Here is a 19,685-nt window from a genome sequence, read left to right on the forward strand (position 1 = left end):
CACATTCACCCTAAGCATATGTCCCTCATGATTTAACATACTTGTATAAAGTCACCCCTTAGTCTCCTATGCTCCATGGAATAAAGTCTTAGTCTGCCCAACCTCTCCCTATAAGTCTACCCCTTGAGTCTTGGCAACATTCATGTAAATATTCTTTCAACTCTTTCCAGCCAAATGATAGTTTTTTCTTATAACCAAGTGACCAAAACCAAACACAATATTCCAAGTACAGCCTCACTAATATCTTGTACAACTACAACATGGCATCACAGGTTCTATGCTCAGTGGCCTGAATGATGAAGGCTAACATCACCACCCAGTCTACCTGGGAGTTCAATTTTAGGGAATTGTGTACTTGCACTCCAAGGTTTTCATTGTACCACAGCTTCCAGGGCCCTACCATTCCCTGCGAAGTCTGACCCTGATTTGACTTCCCAAAAGGCAACATCTCACACTAGTCTGAATTGAACACAATTTGCCATTTCTCAGCCCACTTACCTAGCTGATCAAGATCTCCCTGCAATTTTGATAACTATTTTCACTGTGATATCATCTATTTTAATGTCATTTGCAGACTAACTGACCATGTATTGTACATTCTCATCCACCTCTGCCTCCTAGTGACTAGGAGGGTCTGAAGTACACCCCCAGTGCCATGACTGGCCTTTGTTTTATTTCTGAACTCATGTAACCTCACCTGCAGAGACTTTCCCCATTCCTGCAGCGACGGACTTGTCCGTGCACTGCCACATCCGTCACCCCTGAAGGTCCTGTACGTGGAGCATTGGGATGAGAGTCTTGCTTTCCCTTCCACCATGTCAGCCCCGCCCTGTGTCTGAGCTTTCAGTCACAAGCTGTGAAATGCATTTTGCTTTTGTGTGCCCTCTCCCTGCCCCTGTGGCTGTGCATCTGACTCTAGCCTCGGCCCTGTTTGTGTTTCAGTTTGACCAGGAATCTTCCACCCCACAGACGGTGCCACGGTACAGCCCACTGCGCAGACTGGCCTCTTCCGTCTTCTCCTCCTCCTCCCTGGAGACGGAGCACTACCCTCATGCCAGCACTACCTTCCTGCAGCGGAGCCGCTCGGCGGAGAGCAGCCCTGCTCGCCAGCCGGCTTCGCGGAGACACCTGCCCCTCATCTCCGGCAACCACCGCCTCATGCCCTCTGTGCTCCGTATCTCCCGTAGCCAACTGCAGCAGGTCTGGGCCCGTTTCCTGTCCAAGACTTGAGCCCCCATCTCGCCCCCAGGCAGGGGCAGGGAGCTGCAGTGGACTGGTAGTGTGGGGGCAGCTGGGTGGGTAACCATGCCCCAGGCCGGGGCAAGGACCTGATGTGGGCTGGTAGTGCTGGGGCAGGCGGGTGGGTAATCGTGCCCCCAGGCTGGCCCTCAGTTTCTGCATGTCTGTCCAGGCAGCACCTGTCGACTGTCTGGGGAACACACCTGTCACTGTATACATAGTGTAGGTGGAGTGGCACCCTTCGATCCACATCCCCTGCCCCTGCTTCTCATACTTTGCCCCGCCCACCCCCACCCCTCACCACTCCCCAACTGTTTGTGCCCCCGCCCACACCCCCTAAGTCCATGCACTCCTTGTGCTCCTCATGACTCCCTCTCCCATCCCTCATTCCCCTTCCTTCCACTCCTCATGCCCTTTCCCACAGCCCCTACCCCTCGCAGTCCCTACAACTTGCCCAGCTCAGTAACCTCTGTGACCCCTCAGACCTGCCAAGCTGTGTATGTTCTCTCCCCACCCCCCAGCTCAGCTTAACCTCTCCTCCCACCTTTGCTCTGAACATCCACGTCCCCACCCTTATGATTGTGTGGCCCCATCCCATGACCATCTCCTCCTCTGCACTTCCCTTGCCCCCACCCACCATGTCTGCCCACAGCCCCTCCTGGGTGAACCAATTCCTTCTATATCCCCCTGCCCTTCTGGGATGTTGCAGGATTTTAGGGTTTGGGGTTTTTGGTGTATCCTGTCCCATGGCTGGGAGCAGATGGGAGCCCCCGTTCTCCAGGAACTTCTGGCGGAGGGTGTTGCTGGGTGTGCTACTTCTTCCTCCATCTGAGAGCTCAAACCATTGCATGCCTTGCTCCCAGGAAGTTGTCACTGTCCAGGCCAGTGCTTACTGTCCCTCCCTCACTGTCCAGGAGAGGGTGGGGGCTGAGCTACCTCCTCGAACCTCTGTAATCCTTCTGGTGAAGGTGCTGCTATAGTGCTGGTGGGGAAGGAGTTCCAGGATTTAGTAAAGTGACAGTGAGAGATGCCTAGTTGAGGGCATATGTATTCTGATGGTGGAGAGAGGGAATGTTTTAGGAGGTGGTGTTTGGGAGTGGATGAGCTTAGTGAGGTGGTGGTAGTAGTGTTTGGGAAGCTGATCAGGCGGCTACTTTGTCCTGGATGGAGTGAGTTCCAGAGTTGTTGGAGCCAGTGGGGAGTGTCCATCATTCTCCTGACTTGTGCCTTGCAGAAAGAGGAAAGGCCTTGGGGAGCAGGAAGGTAAGTCACTTCCTACAGGCTCCCCAGCCTGCATGGTGGGTCCGGTGTTTGTGGTAAACGGTGAACCCCCCCCCCCCCCCCAGTATGTTGACGCTGGGACATTCGGCAATGGGATTGCCACTGAATGTTTGGGGTAAGTGGTCAGACTGTTGTAGATGGTCACTGTCTGGTATTCTTATCGCACCAGTGTTCTTTGCTGCCACTTGTGACCCCGTGCCTAGAGTTGGTCTGCCTGATGCCTGAGATGGGCATGTTGTTGGAAACTTCTGAGGGTTGGCATTGGTCAGTGCTCGGAGAGGTGGGGGTTAATCAGGGAAGGTCAGACTGCACTTATTCTGGGAGTTTGAGGTTTATTCACTGACTAATTTTGATGACAGAATTAGGATGCCAGTGTAGGTATCAGTGAGAGGTCTGGTGACAGGGTCGGGGGGGAGGGTGCGGTCAGTAAGGGGCCTGGTAATGGGGGGTCAGAGAGGGGCCTGGGGCCTGGTAATGGGGGTGGTGTCAGAGAGGGGCCTGGGGCCTGATAATGGGGGTGGTGTCAGAGAGGGGCCTGGGGCCTGATAATGGGGGGGGGTGTCAGAGAGGGGCCTGGGGCCTGGTAATGGGGGTCAGTGAGGGGCCTGGTAATGGGGAGGTCACTGAGGGGCTTGGTAATGGGGGGGGGTCAGTGAGGGGCTTGGTAATGGGGGGGGGGTCAGTGAGGAGCCTGATAATGGGGGGTGGTCAGCGAGGGTCCTGGGACGGGGGGGAGTGGTCAGCGAGGGTCCTGGGACGGGGGGGATGGTCAGCGAGGGTCCTGGGATGGGGGGTTGGTCAGCAAGGGTCCTGGGATGGGGGGGTGTTGGTCAGCGGGGGTCCTGTGATGGGGGGTGTTGGTCAGCGAGGATCCTGGGATGGGGGGGTTGGTCAGCATGGGTCCTGGGACGGGGGGTGGGGGTTGGTCAGCGAGGGTCCTGGGATGGGGGCGGGGTTGGTCAGCGAGGGTCCTGTGATGGGTGTTGGTCAGCGAGGATCCTGGGACAGGGGCGGGTGGTCAGCGAGGGTCTTGGGATGGGGGGGTGGTCAGCGAGGGTCCTGGGACGGGGGGGGTGGTCAGCGAGGGTCCTGGAATGGGGGGGTGGTCAGTGAGGGTCCTGGGACGGGGTGTTGGTCAGTGAAGGTCCTGGGACGGGGGGGATTGGTCAGCGAGGGTCCTGGGACGGGGGGGGGGGTTGGTCAGCAAGGATCCTGGGACGGGGAGTGGTCAGCAAGGGTCCTGGGACGGGGGGGGTTGGTCAGCAAGGGTCCTGGAAGGGGGGGTGGTCAGCGTGTGTCCTGGGATGGGGGGGTTGGTTAGTTGGTCAGCGAGGATCCTGGGATGGCGGGGGGTTGGTCAACGAGGGTCCTGGGACGGGGAGTGGTCAGTGAGGGTCCTAGGACAGGGGAGTGGTCAGTGAGGGTCCTGGGATGGGGAGTGGTCAGCGAGGGTCCTGGGACGGGGGGTGGTGAGCGAGGGTCCTGAGATGGGGGTGTTGGTCAGTTGGTCAGTGAGGATCCTGGGATGGGAGGGTTGGTCAGCGAGGGTCCTGGGACGGGGAGTGGTCAGCGAGGGTCCTGGGACGGGGGGTGGTCAGCGAGGGTCCTGAGATGGGGGTGTTGGTCAGTTGGTCAGCGAGGATCCTGGGATGGGAGGGTTGGTCAGCGAGGGTCCTGGGACGGGGAGTGGTCAGCGAGGGTCCTGGGATGGGGGGGGTTGGTCAGCAAGGGTCCTGGGATGGGGAGTGATCAGCGAGGGTCCTGGGACGGGGGGTGGTCAGCGAGGGTCCTGGGACGGGGGGTGGTCAGCGAGGGTCCTGGGATGAGGGGGTTGGTCAGTTGGTCAGTGAGGATCCTGGGATGGGGGTGGTTGGTCAGTGAGGGTCCTGGGACGGGGAGTGGTCAGTGAGGGTCCTTGGACAGGGGAGTGGTCAGCGAGGGTCCTGGGATGGGGAGTGGTCAGCGAGGGTCCTGGGACAGGGAGTGGTCAGCGAGGGTGCTGGGACAGGGGACGGGGGGTGTTGGTCAGCGAGGGTCCTGGGACGGGGGAAGCAGTGGTACAGCACTTGTAAGAGCTCAATGCCATCCTCTGCCCTCTCGGCTACACACAAATCATCTGGGTTCAAATGGGCGTTACCAATGTTGTAAGTGTGGGAGATGAGGAGAGTGGAGTTCCAGTCAAGGGGCCAGATTGGGGGTGAAAGGTGGGACTGGGTTCAATCTAGAGAAAGTGTGGGGGCTAGTGTATCCTAGTCACAGAAAGCAGTTGCTTCAGACCTCAGTGTCTGTGCTGACCATCCACCATCCAGTTACACTAATGCTACACTCAGACTACTTTTTTATTTTCCTGCTTTCCCACCATCTCCCACCACGTTCTCTTACTCACTCGGGACAGTTCACAGCTGCCCATTTGTCGTCGTGAAGCAGGAATAAACCAGAGCACTTGGGGAAACCCACACAGCCATCAGGAGCACGTGCAAACTCCCCAGGGAGAACAGTGGACTGTCCTTAGCAGTGGAGGGAGGGAGGGTGGGGTGAAGGATTACAGCTCCCTGCTGGTCAGGGAGAGAAGAGGGCAGCCGGGAGCCCAGGCTGGAGCTGAGAGTCAGAACACAAAAGGCCAGAGGTGGCGTGGGACTATATGATATACCAGGGACCGAGTCCAGTTCCCATCGGACACCACTGGCAGGGAGGGAATATTGGCAGGCCTGAGGAGTGAGGTCCCTCAGCAGGGAGGGACTGAGGGCGGGCAGCGAAGGTGCAGTCTGACTGGAGCAGAGATTAGAGTGGACATGAGGAGCTTGTTCTTGCCCCAGAGATAGGTGAGGTCTGGAGCTCTACCTGACAGGACGGGAGGAGCAGAGACCGACCCCACTTTCAGACAGTCCTGGGTGCATAGATGAGGAGCTGTATGCTGAGGATCCCCACCCTTTTCTGGGAGACAGGGTTGGGTGGCGGGCGTAACAGGTAGGGAGCGCTCTGCTTTGATCATGACGGAGAAAACTGGGCAGAGCAGCAGTGGTCAATACTGTTAGCTTTCTATCGACTCTATCACTCATTGGTTCAGTCAACCGTGGTGTACTGCACACACTGGCAAGGCCAGTACTGACTGCTGACCTCCTCCCACCCTACCCTGGAGAGAGTGGGAGTGAGCCACTACATGGCCTCTGGTGAAGGTGCTCTCTCAGTGCTGGTGGTGAGGGTGTTACAGGGTTTAGACCCAGTGTTGGTCAAAGAGCAGTGAGAGGGGATGAGGGTTAGATGGTGAGCACTGCAGTCACTGTGTACCAGTAGTGTGGAGAGGGAGTGTGGATGGGGAACAGCTACTTTGTCCTGACTTGTGCCTTGTCGATGGGGAAACGCCTTGGGGTGTCAGTCACCACAGGAACCCCAGCCTCTGTCCGGCTCCTGTAATCACAGTCTCTGAGTAGGTGGTCCAGTTGTGTTTAATGAACGGTAATCCCCCAGGACGTTGATGGTGAGAGACTTGGCGATGGGATTGGTACTGAGTATCAGGGGTAGGAGGTCGGACTGATTGGAGGTTAGTCACTGGGGGGACTAGTGCAAATGTTAGCTGACTGTTGCCTTGGTCTGGTTGGACGACTTTCTGTGTTGGATAGTGATGCCTGTATCACGTTGGGTGTTGAGCTTCCAGTGCACTGATTTGTAACCCACGTGGACCTAAGTACAGGAGACTCTCTTCCACCACTTTGCTCTCTGCCTCACCCAATCACCCTCCTCACGGCTTCACCCGATCACCCTGGTCTGTAGAAATGCAGCATCCTCCTGTCCGCCCAGAGAAGAGCCCACCGCTTTCCCCAAATATCCAGACAACAGGCTAGCCCCACCCCTCCTTTTTAGGCTGATGTTGATCGAGGGGCTCTCCGCAGATTGGGAGCAGGGATATGGAGCCGATTATTGCTGGGAAGATCGTGTTACGAGTGTTCCCACAGTTCTGGGCAATTAGATTAGTCACTACACTACAACTTTACGCCCATGGGTTTTTTAACTTGAAGCGTAGCGCACTGACTTCACTGTATAATGCAGTTTTAATCAGAATTCTTACTACTGTGAATAAAGGGGAGGGGGTCTTTGCATGTAACTCAGGCTGCTCATTGGCTTTCCCACGAGCCACTGTATTATACGGAACTGTCTGTGGACGGGCAGTATCCTTCTGCATGGAACGTGCTGTAAATACTGGCTGAGGATTGTAAATTGTAATTTCTAACTGAGCGGCTTTATGCAGAGTGGCGCGAGGATTCAGATGGAACTCTAAACTTGAATTTGTGCCTTTTGCCCTTGTATGGAGTGTAAACATCTGCAATGGCAGCTGTATATTTCCCCAGATGTCATTAAAGCTTGGAGATCAGACTCGTCTGCAGTTGCCTCTGATTCTTTGTAGTCTCATCTGTCTCTTTTGTGAATGATGGGCACGGTGTACTGACCCCCAGCTCCACGCTCAGACCACAGGGCAGACAGCAGGGCCAACCTGGGCACCGGGAGCAGTGGTGACAGAGCAGATCAGAGCAGCCTCACTGGCCGGGCAAAGGGGCTGTGGGGTGGGTGCATGGACCAGCAGCTCCCCACTCCACACAGCAGGGCAGCAAAGGCACAAATTCATTCTTACAGTCTCCGCGTTCCTCGTACAGGTGTAACCGTTGCTGCTTTCAGCAGAGCTCTCATCCAGAGATGCTGTCAATCCCCTGCCCTTCCCACAGGGAGCCAGCCCCACAAGGCCCATTCCACCGGGAGCCCAGCTCTTTGCTGGGCAACCAAGGGGGAGTGCCCACACCCAGAGTGGACAGCAAGTACACACCTTCAGGGCAAAATCCAGGCATACAGGGATTTACTCCAACCCATCCAGTCACTACCCGACAGTGCGAGAGCACAGTGTTGGGAGAGTTTCACTCTGTCTAACTCTGGGAATGTGTGGTGGGACAGTGTGGAGGGAACTTCACTCTGTTTCTAACCCTGGGAGTGTGTGATAGGATGGTGTAGAGGGAGCTTTACTCTGTGTCTGACCGATGCCCCAGGAGTGTGTGATGGGACTGTAAAGAGGAAGCTTACGCTGTGGTTGACCTTGGGAGTATGTGGTGGGACAGTGTAGAGGGAGTTTCATGCTCTGTTTTATTTTGTGCCGTGGGAGTATGTGGTGGGACAGTGTAGAGGGAGTTTCATGCTCTGTTTCAATTTGTGCCTTGGAAGTGTGTACAGGAACAGTGTAGAGGGAGTTTCATGCTCTATATTTTGCATCCCTGCCCTGGTATTGTGCCCAATGATTTGGAGCTTGGGTCTGAAGTTCAGCCAGAAATTGAAGAGCAGCCTCTTGAGATAAACCACGACTGGAGCCTTGACCACTCTGTGGAACACTGACTATTCCAGACTGTCAAATTGACAAGTGCACTGGGAGTCTCTGACCCAACTTATAAACCTGTTGCACAGGACTGTTTTGTCCAAAGCTCTCCATCCCAAATCCACAATGTAAAGGGGAAGGAATCCTGTGAAGACAGACCTTCTTCCACCGGGGACACCCCGGTGGTAGAACAGACCATCTCGGGTGTCTGTACAGCAAACAAGGGTCAGGGGGTGGAGAGTGTGCAGGAGTCCCCTGCACAGAAAACAGTTGGTGGAACAGCGCAGAGAGAATTTCTAAGGGCCAGCTCCAGAGCAAGTTCTGGGTCAGATAACCAATTCCAAGTTGCTCTACACTCATTGTGACAGGATGGGATCCATTCCCTCCTTGTGCTGAGAGTGATCCAGCTGTTCCTGGCTCCACAGATCCAGCCAGAGCCAAGTACTGAGGCAGAGAGGGACACCTCTCTGCCCCATTGTCACCTACAGATCCAGGTTAGGCAACTCACCACATTAAGTTCACTTTGCCAGTTACCAGGCAGCACCCTGACCCTGGGAGCCACACACTCCTCCTCACTCAGGCACCAAATGATCCCCAGCTCCTTGCAGGCGAGGCATAGCGTGCTGCCATGCAAGTTCCAGATGATGTGGTAGGCAGTCACTCAGTGTCCTCCAACACCAGCTACAGGAACAGTTAGCTGCAGAGGGGAATTGGGGTGATGTCCAACCTCACCTCTCTGGGACATTGAGAGTACACCTGCTGTGTGGTGGTCCCACCCAGAGTGGGCCCTTTGCTCAGGGCCAGGGACACTGTCCAGCTGGTCTTCGGAAAGAAGCACCCTTCCTGTACACCAGCTGCTGCTGAGATGGCAGAGAGTCTGACAACCAGACCCCTGGATGTGTTGGCTGGGCTCAGTACCTAACATCATGTTCCCTGACACCCAACACTGCAGTGTACAGACCCCAGTCAGGTCCAACCCCAACAAATGCACCTTCAAAGTTTGGCTGTTCCAAATATTTGTTTGGAAGGAAAGCCAGGGAGCTGGACATGGCAAAGGGGAGGGTGGACAGGGCTGACTGGATAGGGGATATTGGTAGGCAGGTGAATTTGTGGGAGGGTCAGCTCTGAAACCAGCCTAGGGGCTCTCTCAATCTCTCAATATGCTAACGGTCTCATTGTAGTATACAATACCTCAAAAATAATATTGACCACATGAGCAGGTCAGAGACTGGCCATCCTGTGGTGAGTGACTCACCTCCTGACACCCCATCCACAAAGCACAAGTCAGGAGTGTGGTGGACACTACCCATTGGCCGGGATGAGTGCGGCTCCAACAACTCTCAAACTCAACAATATCCAAGACAGCTACTCAATTGTTTCCCCGTCCACCCCCTCTCCACACCACCAGTGCACTGACAGAACCTCCCAAACCCAGACAAGAGAAGATGGTTCCCCTTCCAGCTGGGAAATATCTCACCACTCAGTCTCTGTAACTGAGTCTAAAACCTGGAACTCCCTCTCCACCAGCATTGTGGCATACTGTATTTTCAACAGTGCTGTCAACAGACATATTCACTAATGATCTTGTGTACAGTGATCCTGTCCTTCCTTCAGTCCCATGAATTTTCCTCTCCATCACCTGTAGGAGAGCACAAGGGAATCAGCTCCACACTCAGACAGTGAGTCCCACAGCCTGACCCTCCAGCCCCGGATTCAATACACCACAATACCTTCTCATTTCTTGAAACCCATGTCCATGTTCTCCAACTCTGCTAGGAACACATTCCCTTCACCCCCCCTGTCCAAAAACCGCACATCTCTCCACTGTATTCATACGGCATATTGGTCCATGACAACCAAGGTGCCACCAACCTAGTCCCATTTGCCTGTGTTTGGCCCATATCCCTCTAAACCAGGGGTTCCCAACCATTTTTATGCTATGGACCCCTACTATTCTCTGAGGGGTCCTTGGATTCCAGGTTGGGAACCTTGATCACCTGTCTTGTAAAAACAGTAAATGTACCCACCATTCTACACTTCCCCTGGCAGCCCATACCTCTGTGTGGTAAAACCTGCCCCTCCAGTCCCCTTTAAATCTCTTCCTTTTCACTTTAAGCCTATGCCTAGTTTTGAACTTCTTTATCCTGGGGGAAAAACTGTGGCTGTTCACTTGCCCCTCATGATTTTTCAAACTTGTATATGGTCACCCCGAGCCTCCTTTGCTCCAGGGAAGACAGTCACAGCCATAAGACTTAGGAGCAGAATTAGGCCATTTGGCCCATTGTCTGCTGCACCATTCCATCATGTTTGATATATTATCCCTCTCAACCTCGTTCTCCTGCCTTCCCCCTGTAACCTTTGATCTCCTTACCAATCCACAAACCAATCAAACTCTGCTTTAAATATACTCAATGACTTTGCCTCCAAGGCCATCTGTGGCAATGAATTCCACAGATTCACCACCCTTTGGCTAAATAAAATTCCTCCTCATCTCTGTTTTAAAGGGATGCCCTTTGGTCCTAGACTCCCACACTATAAGAAACATTCTCTACACTTCCACAGTATCTCAGCCTTTCAATAGTCGAAAGGTTGCAATGAGATCCCCCCCCCCCGTTCTTCTAAACTCCAGCAAGTACAGGTCCAGAGCCAGCTCTTCATGTTAACCCATTCATTCCTGGAATCATTCTCATGAACTTCCTCTGAACCCTCTCCAATACCAGCACATTCTTTCTTAGATAAAGGGCCCAAAACTGCTTACAGTACTCCCAAGTGTAGTCTAACCGATGCCTTAAAAGGCCTCAGCATTACATCCTCACTTTTGTATTCTAGTCCTCTAAAAATGAATGCTAACATTGCATCTGCCTTCCTTACCATGTAGTAGAGAGTCCTGTATAAGGATTCCCAAGTCCCTTTGTACCTCTGATTTCTGAATTTTTCTGTTTAGAAAATAGACTACGCCTTTGTTCTTTCTACCAAAGTGCTTGACTACGCTATATTCACTCCGCCACTTCTATATGCATTCTCCTAATTTAAGTCCTTCTGCAGTCCCTGCTTCTTCGATACTACCTACCCCTCCATCTACCTTTGTGTCGTCACAAACTTAGCCACAAAGCCATCAATTCTGTCATCCAAATCATTGACACATAGCATGAAACCCCTGTAGAACCTGCAGCCAAGCAGAAAAAGCCTCTTGCTAGTCCATCTTCTAATCAGTCCCTTCTTGTAAGTCAAGCCCTTCAGTCCCGGTAACATCCTTGTGTATCTTTCCTGCACCCTTTCCAGCTTAAGCACATCCTTCCTATAGTTGAGTGACCAGAATTGCACACAGTACTCTATGTATGGTATCAACAAAATCTTGTACAATTGTAACATGATGTTGCAATTCCTACAATCAAGTGCCCTCACTGATGAAGGCAAGTGTGTCAAATGCCTTCTTCACCACACTGTCTGTGGTCACCACTTTCAGCAGGCTATGTACCTGAACCCCTAGGTGTCTGGTTTACAGCACATTCCAGGGTCCTACCATTTACTGTGCAAGTCCTGGCCTGTTTAGTTTACAAAAATGCAACACTTCACACTTGTCTGAGACAAAGTCCATCTGCCATTCCTTTGCCCACTTTTCCAGTTTACAAGAAGAAAACCTGTCAGTTACACCACCAATTTGGGGTCACCCGCAAAATTGGCAATCTTGGAGTCCAAAGTCCGTAACTCACTGAATTACACAAGTAGATAGGCCGATAAAGAAGGAAAACAGCATACTTGCCTTCATTGGTCAGGGCATAAGCATTAGAGTACGGAAATCATGTTGCACTGTATAAAACTTCGGTTTGTCTGCATTTGGAGTACTGTGTGTGTGCAGTTCTGGTCGTCCCATTACAATAAGTATATGAAGGTTTTGGAAATGATACAGTTCACCAGGATACCAGAGTGTTGGAGGTTGAGGAGAGACTGGATAGACATTTCTAAGAATGAGAGGCATTGATAAACAGTCAGAATCTTCCGGATATGTCCAATACTAGAGAGCATGAATAATATTTGAAGGAGATATGTGGGCAAGTTTATAGAAAGGGTTGCAGAGAGTGGTGGAAACAGATACAAGAGTGATATGTAAGGGACTATTAGATAGACACTGAATGTTCAGGAAACTGAGCAATACAGATTATGTACAGACAGAAGAGATTCAGCATCGTGTTTGGGGGGAGACACTCTAGGCCAAAAGGCCAGTTCCTGCGCTGTACTGTTTAATATTCTGTGTTCCAAACTGAATCATTTCATCCTCATTCTTATCCAGATCATTAATATAGATGGCAAACATCAAAGGGCCCAGCACCAGTCCCTGTGACACACTACTGTGCACAGGCCTTCAATCAGAAAAAACCTCCACGACAACCCTCTGTCTCCTCTTACCATCTTAGATCTCTTGTGATCGAACCTTCTGGACCAGCCTAAAATGTGGAACTTTGTGGGCCTTACCCATGTACATTTGGGTAATATCTACTGCTCTGCCCTCATCATTCCTCCTTGTTACCTCTTCAAAAAAATACTCAGTCATGAGACACAATTTCTCACCCACAAAGCCATGTGAACTGTGCCAAATAAGTCCTTGCCTTTCTAAATGCTGGCAGACACTGTCTCAGAATCCACTCCAGTACCTTTCCCACCACTGATGTTAGGCCCACCGGCCTGTAGTTACCATGCTTGTGTATGAAGGCACAATATTAACCACCCTTCAGTCTTCAGATACCTCAGCTGTGGTTAATGGAGATACAAGTATCTCCGCCAGGGCCCAGCAATTTCTTCTCTACAATCTTTCAATGTCTTAGGATACATTGGGTCAGTTCCTGAGGATTAATCCACCTTTACTCTGCCATCGTTGCTTTTGTAATGTGGATATGTTTCAGGGCATCATTGTTCCTTTCCCTGAATTACCTAGCTTTCGTGACAATTTCATAACATATGTCAGTGATAATAAACCTGATTATGAACTAAAAACAAGAAATGTTTATTTAACTTTTCACCTGTCTCCTGTGGCATGACACATAGATGACCCTTTTACTCCTAAAATAGAATTCTCCTCTACATTATTTGCCAAGAATATCTCATGTCAGGTTTTTGCCCGTTCGATATCCATTTTTGTACTCTTACATCCTTTGTACTCCTACATCCTTTGTACTCCTCAAGGGATTCACTTGGTATCAGCTGTCTCTGTCTGATATATGCCTCCTTTTTCCTCACCAGAGCCTCATATCCTTCATCCTATACCTTCCAGCCTTGCCTTTCACTCTAGCAGGAACATGCTGACCGTGAACTCTCCCTACTTTTTAAAGCCTTCCATTTGCCAGAGCCTCTGGAAAAGCCTCTATAAAATCAGGAATTTAATTTGTGGACCAGTGCTATCTTTTTACATAACTATTTTAAAACCAACTGATTTATGGTCAGTGATCCAAACTGCCCCATCCAATCCCTCAGCACTATGTCAGTCCCAGTCCATATGAGGGACATTTCTCCAGCTTCTCTGCTCACACCTTATGGTTGTAATCCCCTTGTCACTGGGACCCCGGTGAAGCTTTCCTATACCCTCACCCTTTCCAGCTGTCCACCCAGTGATGGGCAGTGGTCCTGGCTTCCAACCCCTGCGTCCTCAGACCCAGCAAAGTCTCTCCCTCGTTGGGAGAGAGACCAAGGAATGGGTAGTGCTACAGACACTGGAGAGTCCTTGCCTCTCCCTACGGAACTGAGGAAGGAAAAACACCCCACCCATAGTTCCAGCCTGTTTGGTAATTTCCCACCCCACTGTAACAGAGGGAGAGCTGCCATCCCCCAGCCTCACCCCTCATATACATCCTCATCCCTCACCTCCACCCCTCACATACATCCTCATCCCTTACCCTCACCCCTCACATACATCCTCATCCCTCACCCCCAGCCCTCACATACATCCTCATCCCTCACCCCCACCCCTCACATACATCCTCATCCCTCACCCCCAGCCCTCACATACATCCGCATCCCTCACCCCTCACCCCCACCCCTCATATACATCCTCATCCCTCACCCCCACCCCTCACATACATCCTCATCCCTCACCCCCAGCCCTCACATACATCCGCATCCCTCACCCCTCACCCCCACCCATCATATACATCCTCATCCCTCACCCCCACCCCTCACATACATCCTCATCCCTCACCCTCACCCCTCATATACATCCTCATCCCTCACCCCCACCCCTCACATACATCCTCATCCCTCATCCCCACCCCTCACATACATCCTCATCCCTCACCCCCACCCCTCACATACATCCTCATCCCTCACCCCCACCCCTCACATACATCCTCATCCCTCACCCCCACCCCTCACATACATCCTCATCCCTCACCCTCACCCCTCATATACATCCTCATTCCTCACCCCCACCCCTCACATACATCCTCATCCCTCACCCCCACCCCTCACATACATTCTCATCCCTCACCCTCACCCCTCACATACATCCTCATCCCACAGCCTCACCCCTCACATACATCCTCATCCCTCACTCCTCACGTACATCCTTATCCCTCACCCCCACCCTTCATATACGTCCTCATCCCTCACCCTCACCCCTCACATACATCCTCATCCCACAGCCTCACCCCTCACATACATCCTCATCCCTCACTCCCACCCCTCATATACATCCTCATCCCTCACCCCCACCCATGCTACACCTCTTCACACTCACTCCCACCTATCTCACATCCCTCATCCATTACCATCCCAGGGTGGGTGTGGGCGCCCTGGGGTCTCACACAATTGCACATCGCTCCTGGGCTCGTGTTCTATTGCTCAGCTCTAGCCCTGGCTTCTGACCATTCACACACTCAGCACGGACTGTGTGGGCTCGAGAGACTGGGTGAAAGCTGTGGGTCAGAGGTCGGAGTTGGTTATGCTGTGGGTCGGAGGTCAGGCTTGGGATGAAGATCATGGCTGGGGTGAGATTGGACAGGTCAGAGTTCAGGGTTGGGTCAAGGCTGTGGGTAAGAGGTTGGGTTGGGTCGAGGGTGTTGGGGGGATTTCGGGGTGAGGTGAGATGGTTAAGGGATAGATGATTAACACAGGGTCTTTGTTTTGCAGATGGCGATGCCCACTGTGGACTGGACACCCCCGGGGGTATCGGGAGCCTCCACCAGCCCCCCACAGCTCTGGGTCACCCCTGTGGGCTGGCACCTGGTGCAATGTGAGGCGGGGTCAAAGGGCGAAGAGCTGGCCAGCAGTGGGGCTCCAGAGGAGGGGGTTGGCACGGGGCAGGGTGAGCTGAGCTCAGAGGAGAGCAGCAGGAGCAGTGGGAGCAGCCAGGAGGCAGCGGCCTCCACCCTGCTGGCAGAGGAGGGCCGGGGGCCAGGGCTGGGTCCAGTGCCAAGCCGGGGGCTGGAAGGTGAGGCTGAGCTCGAGGAGGGATCCAGGACTCTGGTGCTGTTCTCACCAGGGGACGCCCAGCGATCGCCACTGCCCGAGGTGGCCCAAGAGGGTGAGCAGGGTACACTGGCTGCCCTCACTCCACAGGGTGAGAGGGCGCAGCCCCTGGGAAGCCAGCTAGACGTGTCTGAGCCCGGCACCCTCTCCTCCCTCATCAAATCGGAGGCCAGGCCACTGGGCCCACCACCAGCTGCTGCATCCTGCCCCTTCACAAAGGTAGAGCGCACCTTCCTGCACATCGCTGAGAAGAGCCACCTCAATGTCATGTCGTCAGGTGGGCACCTCCTGCCCCATGACCATTATGAGTTCTTCCAGGCCCTGGAGCCAGGCGGGGAGAGCCTGCAAAATGGGCCAGCCACCCCACAGTCAACACTAGGCCGGGGGAGGAGGGCCCGTGGCCCTCGTTCTCCCTGCCAGCCTGCCCGACCGAGCCGCATACCAGTGCTGCTGCCCGAGGAGGATACGGGCTCTGAGCACTCAGCCTCGGCTTCTGCCTCCCTGAGGGAGCGATTGGGCCAAAGGGGCAGCCGGCCCCCTCCTGGCTTGGCCCGGCTGCTGGTGGGCCGCAGGCAGGGTTCCCGCATCCCTGGCGACCAGCAACCCCCCACTGCCTCTGAGGAGGACACAGCCTCTGACAACTCCCTGCACCGGACCCCCGGACGCAGACCACATAGCAGGATCCCACGGCCTATCAGCCCCGCAAAGACCCCGCGGACCCCCTGGGACAGGAGTCTGGCGCAGAACAGCCCACCACGGCCAGGGCACAGGTATGGACCTGCAGTGCTTGGGAGAGGGTGTGTGGGCGGGGGGTGGGTGATGGATGGGCCACAGGTCCGGTAGGGCAGAGCCAAATGTGTTGGGAGACACGGATGGGGCACAGGTTGGCAGCAGGATGAGTGGGGCATAAGTAGGGATGGGAATGGGAGGGGTACGGGTAGAGATAAGACAGGGAGGGAATGGGTGTGGCACTGGTAGAGATGGGACAGTGAGGCAGGAGTAAATGTGGGTTAATGGGGGGGACACTGGTATGGATAGGGCAAGGGAACTGGTGGGGGGGGAAGAGGTGTTGGAGGGATCAGTACTGAGAAGTAGGCTGGAGGAGGATTGGGTGGAAGGGAGCATGGTAGGCATTGTTATCAGGGGAACAGCTTGAAGGGGATTCTGGCTCCCACTCCTCAAGTCCAGCCCCTGGAGAGCCTGTAGTATGGTGATGGGAGCTTTCCCTTTCCACAGACGCTGCCTGACCTGCTGAGTGTTTCCAACATGTTCTGATTTTATCATGGAAAGGAGCATCTCCATTTGTTGTGTAATCCCAGGAACAGCTTTGCGCAGAAGTTTGAAGATAAAAGGCCTCCTGACACAGACGTTGTCCTGTCCCAGTCTCCTCCCAGTCTTTGTGCTCCTGGATCAGTGTGATGGGCAGAGAAAGAATTCTGGCTGCTGGAGGCTCACAGGGTCATGCACAGACACCAGCCAAACATTACAGAGGCAGATTGAAAGACCAGTGACAGCCCCGCTCACCGCACACTGACCTTAAAATTGGTGCCACCTCTATTCACCTAGAAAGTTGGATCAAACCCTCCCTACTCCTCTACCTGAGGAAAAAGCCTCTTTTCTACCCTCTCTCCAGCTTCACGCCATTCTTCCTGTGGCTGGGAAAACCAGAAATGCACACAGGTGAGGTTTCAACATCTTTTTCAGCAGTTACATGATGTCCAGCTCATGTACTCAGCCCCTTAGCCATTGAAGGCACGTCACCCAAGTGACTTCTTCACCACACTGTGTACTCACTCTTGTCATCACTTCCAGAGAACCGTGTACCTACATCTCTCCATCTATTCTACAACACTCCCCAGAGACCTGTCAATTACTGTGCAACTTCTGCCCTGGTTTAACTTCCCAACTGTGACAATTTGTAATTGTCTAAATTAAATACCATCTGTCTTGTCTTTGCTCATTTTCCCAGTTGATCTAGATTTTGTTGTAATCTTGCGCACAACACCATCAATTTTGGTGTCAACGGCAAACAACATTCTCATCCAAGTCATTAGTATATGACAAACAACAATGGACCCAGCACTGATCCCTGGGGCACACAACTGGTCACAGGCATTTAGTCTTAAAAAACACCGTCTGCCCCTCTGTCCCCTACCACCAAGCCAATTTTGTGTCAAATACGCCAACTCACTCTGGATCACAGGTGATCTCACCTTCCAAACTAGCCTACCATGCAGAACCTTGTCAAAACTCCATACATCAGAATCCCCTCCATTAACTTTCCCACCACTCACCAGCCAGTAGCTCCGCTGGCTTGGCCTTGTAGCCCTTCTTGGAGGAAGACATAACGTTATTCACCCTCTGGCTTCTGATGCCTCGCCCGTGTCTAATGGTGAAACCAATAGCTCTGCCACCAACTGCTTATGTCGGATTTTGGAACACCAAATACCCTACATTTACATTTGCTCGATTCCACCTTGCTCCTTCCCATTCACAATGACAATAATTGTCCTTTGTACCCTGCTTTCACCAGTGATAGATGCTGTACTGATTGACCAGTCCTTTCCTGCGTTCTCTTCCTCAACTGAACAATGGCATTTTTCCATTGCTACGGGACTGCTCCAGAACCCAGCTAGATTTAGATTGCAACCAACACTCCCCCATCTCCCTACTCGGCAGCAGAGCATGTGACCCCAGCCACGTCCTTGTTCTGTCTGATGCAGTTCAGTGTGGGAGCTGCACGTTTAAGCAGTGGCTGAGCAGGAGGGACAGTAGTGACCAGTGAGGGGACAGGGAATGTCTGTGAACATAGAGGGACAGTAGTGACCAGTGAGGGGACAGGGAATGTCTGTGAACATAGAGGGACAGTAGTGACCAGTGAGGGGACAGGGAATGTCTGTGAACATAGAGGGACAGTAGTGACCAGTGAGGGGACAGGGCATGTCTGTGAACATAGAGGGACGGTCGTGACCAGTGAGGGGACAGCGAATGTCTGTGAACTTAGAGGGACAGTAGCGACCAGTGAGGGGACGGGGAATGTCTATGAACATAGAGGGACAGTCGTGACCAGTGAGGGGACAGGGAATGTCTGTGAACTTAGAGGGATGGTCGTGACCAGTGAGGGGACAGGGAATGTCTGTGAACTTAGAGGGACAGTCATGACCAGTGAGGGGACAGGGAATGTCTGTAAACATAGAGGGACAGTAGTGACCAGTGAAGGGACAGGGAATGTCTGTGAACATAGAGGGACGGTCGTGACCAGTGAGGGGACAGCGAATGTCTGTGAACTAAGAGGGACAGTAGCGACCAGTGAGGGGACAGGGAATGTCTATGAACATAGAGGGACAGTAGTGACCAGTGAAGGGACAGGGAATGTCTGTCAACATAGAGGGACGGTCGTGACCAGTGAGGGGACAGGGAATGTCTGTGAACATAGAGGGACAGTCGTGACCAGTGAGGGACAGGGAATGTCTGTGAACTTAGAGGGATGGTCGTGACCAGTGAGGGGACAGGGAATGTCTGTGAACTTAGAGGGACAGTCATGACCAGTGAAGGGACAGGGAATGTCTGTGAACATAGAGGGACGGTCGTGACCAGTGAGGGGACAGCGAATGTCTGTGAACTAAGAGGGACAGTAGCGACCAGTGAGGGGACAGGGAATGTCTATGAACATAGAGGGACAGTAGTGACCAGTGAAGGGACAGGGAATGTCTGTCAACATAGAGGGACGGTCGTGACCAGTGAGGGGACAGGGAATGTCTGTGAACATAGAGGGACAGTCGTGACCAGTGAGGGACAGGGAATGTCTGTGAACTTAGAGGGACAGTCATGACCAGTGAGGGGACAGGGAATGTCTGTGAACATAGAGGGACAGTAGTGACCAGTGAAGGGACAGGGAATGTCTGTGAACATAGAGGGACGGTCGTGACCAGTGAGGGGACAGCGAATGTCTGTGAACTTAGAGGGACAGTAGCGACCAGTGAGGGGACAGGGAATGTCTGTGAACATAGAGGGACAGTCGTGACCAGTGAGGGGACAGGGAATGTCTGTGAACTTAGAGGGACAGTCATGACCAGTGAAGGGACAGGGAATGTCTGTGAACATAGCGGGACAGTAGTGACCAGTGAGGGGACAGGGAATGTCTGTGAACATAGATAGACAGTCATGACCAGTGAGGGGACAGGGAATGTCTGTGAACATAGAGGGACAGTCGTGACCAGTGAAGAGACAGGGAATGTCTGTGAACATAGAGGGGCAGTAGCGACTAGTGAGGGGACAGGGAATGTCTGTGAACTTAGAGGGACAGTCGTGACCAGTGAGGGGACAGGGAATGTCTGTGAACATAGAGGGACAG

The 19,685-nt window shown here is 53.1% G+C and overlaps 1 protein-coding gene across 7 annotated transcripts in view; it reads left to right on the plus strand.

Moving 5' to 3' along the window:
- The window catches only part of LOC134342389 (tau-tubulin kinase 1-like), an 86,488-nt gene that overhangs the window by 48,764 nt on the left and 18,039 nt on the right, over positions 1–19,685 (plus strand). For all 7 annotated transcript variants that reach the window (XM_063040451.1, XM_063040447.1, XM_063040448.1 and 4 more), the window contains one exon: positions 14,993–16,101. In XM_063040451.1, the coding sequence (XP_062896521.1) occupies positions 14,993–16,101 (1,109 nt within the window). The remainder of the gene's footprint in view (positions 1–14,992; positions 16,102–19,685) is intronic.

The sequence above is a fragment of the Mobula hypostoma genome, chromosome 2 (assembly GCF_963921235.1).
Source record: "Mobula hypostoma chromosome 2, sMobHyp1.1, whole genome shotgun sequence".
Taxonomy (NCBI): Eukaryota; Metazoa; Chordata; class Chondrichthyes; order Myliobatiformes; family Myliobatidae; genus Mobula; species Mobula hypostoma.